At 56.1% G+C, this 1,275-nt stretch overlaps 1 protein-coding gene across 1 annotated transcript in view; it reads left to right on the plus strand.

Annotated features, from left to right (window-relative positions):
* Positions 1 to 542, plus strand: part of LOC103902845 — a 9,242-nt gene extending 8,700 nt beyond the window's left edge. Inside the window, exon 5 of the mRNA XM_009283958.2 lies at positions 125 to 542. Coding sequence (XP_009282233.1) covers positions 125 to 391 — 267 coding nt within the window. The 3' untranslated portion in view covers positions 392 to 542. The remainder of the gene's footprint in view (positions 1 to 124) is intronic.
* The last annotated feature ends 733 nt before the right edge of the window (positions 543 to 1,275 follow it).

Genomic DNA, 1,275 nt, shown 5'->3' on the forward strand with positions numbered 1-1,275 from the left:
CTGAGGACCCCCAGGCTGTACCCTGGGGCGTGCGTGCCGTACCCACCTTGGTGGGGCACATGAGCCTGGGGATGGCTTTCCTGCGCTTCAGAACATGTCAAGTTTTCACTGTCTCTCTCTGTAGCCCTGGAAAAGCAAACATAAGCTGCCGGCCGAGGGGATGGCACAGCCGGGCAGGCATGGGGCTGCCCAGGACCTGGTAGGAGCTTGCCAGGGGCGAGGGATGGCTGGTGGCGGAGGCTTGTTCCCAGGGCTGGTGGCAGATGCTCGTCCCTGGTGCCCGCAGCAAGTGGTTGCACGCTGGGGCTCGCGGGGCACGCTGGTGCGAACGCCATGCCGGCGGTCAGCCGGGCACCTGCTCTGGCAAAGCCAGGCGCTGCCACGCATGTGACGAGCACGAGCCCCGGCTGCTGCATGCTGGTGAGGCTTTAACAGCAGAAGGGTTTTCCAGCTGCAGCCAGGCTCTGGCAAACACCTGGGCACTTGAGGTCAGGAGGTATTTGCAACACGAGCTTTCTGAACCCAGGAGTGAGGCAAAGGTGTTTTTTAAAGAGACCGGCAAGATCGAGATCTCCCTGCACATCCTGGAGCCGCTCGGAAGATGAGTCAAAGGATTCCTGAAACGATTACAGCTGCGAGGTGCAGCAGCACCGACACATTCACCGTCAGCAGCACTGCCAGGCGCCCTCGGACAACTGCTCGTGCTTTCCGTTTAATAAGACATATTAGGCAATTTCCCATTAAAAATGTTTATGGGAATATATAAATATTCACTTATACAGAACTTGCCTGGCCCTTTGTGCACAGAGTGGTGGTGAGAGTGACTTGAATTGTTATAAATCTATCAAGAAAGCTTGAGATGGAGCCCGCCGCATGGCGAGGAGATGGATGTCCTGGAGCCCCGGTGGGGGCTAAGGTCCTCCAGGCGCCGGGGCGGGAGACCTCGCTCAGCAGGATTTAGCACCCCGCCGAGCAGGACGGGGCCACCACGGGACCTGCGCCACGTCCCTCAGCGCCCAGCCACCGGCAGCGTGGGCCGGGTTTTCCCTTGTGTGATTTCCCGATGGCCGCAGGAAGAGCATGCACAAACCCGATCTGGATTAAATCAAAGGAATTTTTTTTTTTCATTTGCTGTCTTATGCGCTGACCACCAAACCACATCCTTCGAGCCTGAGCCCAGCACAGCGAAACAAAAAGTAGGCCAGGGCTTTTTGCCGTTTTTTTTTTTTTTTTTTTTTTTTTTTTTTTCCTTTTTGCTTCATTTTGGGGTAAAAC

This window comes from Aptenodytes forsteri, unplaced genomic scaffold (assembly GCF_000699145.1).
Source record: "Aptenodytes forsteri isolate BGI_AS27 unplaced genomic scaffold, ASM69914v1 Scaffold267, whole genome shotgun sequence".
In the NCBI taxonomy this organism is placed as follows: domain Eukaryota; kingdom Metazoa; phylum Chordata; class Aves; order Sphenisciformes; family Spheniscidae; genus Aptenodytes; species Aptenodytes forsteri.